The 3903-nt window shown below is 36.4% G+C and overlaps 1 protein-coding gene across 2 annotated transcripts in view; it reads left to right on the top strand.

Moving 5' to 3' along the window:
• The window catches only part of LOC106468674 (potassium channel subfamily K member 1-like), a 22898-nt gene extending 19818 nt beyond the window's left edge, over positions 1–3080 (top strand). For both annotated transcript variants that reach the window (XM_022397039.1, XM_022397038.1), the window contains one exon: positions 2630–3080. In XM_022397039.1, the coding sequence (XP_022252747.1) occupies positions 2630–2871 (242 nt within the window). In that variant the 3' untranslated portion in view covers positions 2872–3080. The remainder of the gene's footprint in view (positions 1–2629) is intronic.
• Positions 3081–3903: the final 823 nt, after the last annotated feature.

The raw sequence follows: 3903 nt of genomic DNA, 5'->3' as shown, positions 1-3903 counted from the left end.
CCTCATTTATTTGCCCAACTTACTAAATAATTTATATCTTTTTTTTTGTAAAGCAGCAGCAGCATTCTCACAGCCAGCAACACCGAAGACCAAAATATCATCTGCAAATTTAAGTAATTTATTGACCATTTATTCATCTATATTATTGATGCATATTAAAAGATGCAAAGATCCTAAGATTGAGCCCTGAGGTACTCCACTTGTGACATTAATCCGGTTTGACTAAATTCCATTTATAACAACCTCTGCTTTTTTTCCATCCAGCCACTCTTCTATCCAATCTTCTAGCTTATCCCCCACACACCTATAGAGATAATTTTTGTACAAGCCTTTTGTGTGGCACCTTGTCAAATGCTTTCTGAAAATCCATATACATCAAATCTACACTGTTACCCTCATCTAAATAGGCAGTAACCAATTCAAAGAATGTCAAAAGATTTGTAAGGCAAGATTTTCCCTAAGTGAAACCATGTTGACTATCCAATGGCGTATTTTCTTTTTACTTGTAGTGAGATAATTTATCCTCCATGAATGAATGATTGATCAAATCATTTGCTTGTATTTGTATAGATTTGCGTGCATAAAACATTCCACTGTTCACTTCAACCGACACATAAGCTTGCAGGAATATTGTCACATGATAGTCTCATAAAATACGTTTTTCTCAGCTAGTTTTGACAGTAAACCAACATGAGCATGTGCCTCTGCTGCAGAGAACTCTTGTGATAGTTTCTATGCTCCTCAAAATTTGCTAAGGACAATCATTTTCTAGCAATAGCTTTAGTAGATATAACTAGTTTTTTGAAATAATATTTGTGCACGTGCTTTGTTTGACATGTCTTCTACAATTATCAAATGCTTTTCAAATTGAGACAGCCAAAGACCATTCAAAACTTCTAAGATACATTTTATAGCTTTACTGCTTCATTCAGTACACTCCTCTGATGCCACGCTGGTGCCATCTGATCGTGCAAAAGCTCTCAAGAGAAACAGGGATGATCCAAGGAGGGTTGTACAAGAAAAGGTTACTGCATTGGGAGTCAGTTAAAGTGTAGTCTCTAGGGAATGGAATCGCTTCCAAGAGACAGAAAGAGTATGTAGGAGATATGTTGGTGGTCGGCAAAGGGCAACAACACATCAGTTAAAACCGATACCTTGTTATATCAGCATGTAAATATCAGCCTTTGACTGGAACAAGTACTTCAGAAATGCTTCTTTAGTTACAGTATCCACCCAGACAGTGACAAACAGACTCCATGCAGCCATTTGGAGAGCAAGAAGACCAGCAGTGCGAGTTCCAATGAGAGCCAAACACAGGCTTGAACTGGACTGAACACAGGCTCTTTAGTGAGATGCTTTCTTCATGGACAAGTCCAGATACTGGCTTGATATAATGATGGACACACTCTAGAGTCGAGACGACCTAATGAGATATATGAAGATGTGAATGTAATACAATATGACCGATGTGGAGGTGAGTCAGTGATTTTTTTCGGGTGATATCAGTCTCAGGAGTCACAGAGACTTGTGCGTCATCCAGAATGGTGCTTTGAATAAAGAAAGGTACAGGGATGAGATCCTAGATGTCTTTTCAAAGTGAGATCATACACATGAGCCAGATTTCATTTTAATGAGTAACAGTGCAAGAACACAAAAGACCAGACTGGCGAACCAGTACCTGGAATATGAGAGTATCGAGCAAGTGGACTGGCCAACATGTTCACCTGACCTGAATTCTATCAAACACGCTTGGGACATACTGAAAGCAGCAATATAAGCTCGTCCAGTGCAATATACCAGCCTGGGGGAGCTTGGAATCACCCTAGCCCAATAATGAACAGTATTAGCATGTCATCATCCGTATTTTACCCACCACTCCTCGAAAACGTACGAAATTAAACGTAAATTACTCTATTAAATCGTTATTGCTCAGACAAACCATAATTTTTATAGCCTTCAGTCTTGTTTGGTTACAGAGCTATCGAATAGACCTCCTGCCACACCCACTTGTCACATCCTCTCTTTCACAATTCATTGATAGTTTTCTCTATGTTTCATTATATATTACCTATAACCAATATAAAGTCAAGGTTTTCATCTATCAAATGACTTATTGTATAATGTTATGCTCTGAACGGTTAAATGTCAATTTCATTCAGAGTACGAATATCGTTCCCGTGGGAAAGTTAGGGACTAGCTTGGATGAATTTGTAACGGCTCTTGTAGCATTGTTGGAAAGCCAGGAAATATTTGAGAGGTAAGTGAATTTGTCTACTTTTTGCATGTTATTAGTCTATATTCGTTGGTGCATTATTTAATTAAATAAAAATTATTAAGTGCATTAATATCTATAGTATAAAAAATGAGGGTTAACTCTCTTGGAAACCCGACAACAAGAAAAAAGATTGGTTAAGTATTTTATTTCTTGTTTTTCATATTTATTCTTTATGTATAATTATAAAAGTAACTACAATGTAAAAATGTGGATCATTTTAGGTTTGTTAGGATTAGATTAGGTAAAATAAATAATAATAATATTGAAATAAAAATGTTTCATGAGGCACACACGCGATCAGCTCCACTGTAAATATCTGTAGTTTTGAAAGTACTGTTTTATTTTTTTCTTTAGTTTACCTTCTAATTGGATTGACTTTTATGATGCTGTTGCTAGCGGTTCTCTATGGCATCCCTCAGCTAAACCTTGGTATATATTGTTTGCTGGAAAGTGATGAATTGGTTGGTGCTGATCCAAAAAAGATGGGATTGTCCAGAACAGGAGGTAGTCAAAAGTATATCCAACATACTGACGAAACGACCACCACTACTGGCACTAGACACATAAAAGCCTCATCATCAGGGAATAATCTTTAACCTAGCCACACTTTTATTGGTTTATAAGTTTTGGTCTTTTTCTAAAAATATACATTTTGTAAATTGTGTATAAAAATTAGTATAATGAAAGGTAAAGTACTTGTAAGAAAATTTTCTATGAAATGTTCACCTAAAGAATTAGAATTTATGAAGAGCTAGCAGAGTACCCGGCGTTGCTTGGATTAAAATGGCTTTAAATATCCCGAGTTATTTTAATTAAATGAACCCTATTAATCGCAATGCTTTGCAAAAATAAAAAATCAAAATAATTTCTTTACCTCACTAAATATTTTAATTAAAATCCATAAAAATAATAATGTCTTAACAAATAAATTTGCTAAAGCTATTTTAATCAGAGCAAAACCGGGTACACTGCTCCTGCTTTGCATAACATTTCAAGTTTCCAAAACAAAGTTCCCTACTTTTTGGTGTCCTGATTTCTTATGTGTGGTCAAGTGTCGTTTGCAGCGTATTCTGACTTTATTATCGTTACATTTAATGAAGAACTGATCTATTCTCTTCTCGTTGCAACACAACTTAAATGAAAATTTGCCAATACCAAACGTTTTTGTAAAGTAATCGTACAGCTGATTCTTGCGAGTACACGCAAGCAAAGCAAAAGATAGGGCTGAAGCAAACCTACTTAGCTGAAGAAGTGCGCGCCCATTTTCGAGAGAAAGTGGAGAAGTCCCCACACAGAGAATAAACGTAAATAATAGCCCTTTTGGTCACACATTAGTAAAAAAATCCGGACTTTTCAATTTGAGAAATTCGCCAAAAATTGCTCTATTTTCATTTTGGCCTCAAAACTGCATTTGAGGCCGCGGTCACATAGTCCATGTCACTTTCCGCACAAAGTTGTATCTGTACCCTGAAGATAGAGTTTGTAGTTATAAAGACGTTGCCGTGCATAAGGAACAGACCCATAGAGAGGAGAGTTTGTTTGTTTTTTTAATTTCGCGCAAAGCTACACGAGGGCTAGCCGTCCTAATTTAGCAGTGTAAGACTAGAGGGAAGGCGGCTAGTCATCAC

Source organism: Limulus polyphemus, unplaced genomic scaffold (genome assembly GCF_000517525.1).
Source record: "Limulus polyphemus unplaced genomic scaffold, Limulus_polyphemus-2.1.2 Scaffold3107, whole genome shotgun sequence".
NCBI lineage: Eukaryota > Metazoa > Arthropoda > Merostomata > Xiphosura > Limulidae > Limulus > Limulus polyphemus.
Note: the sequence above shows the minus strand (reverse complement) of the source record. Positions and strands in the feature narration are given on the sequence as shown.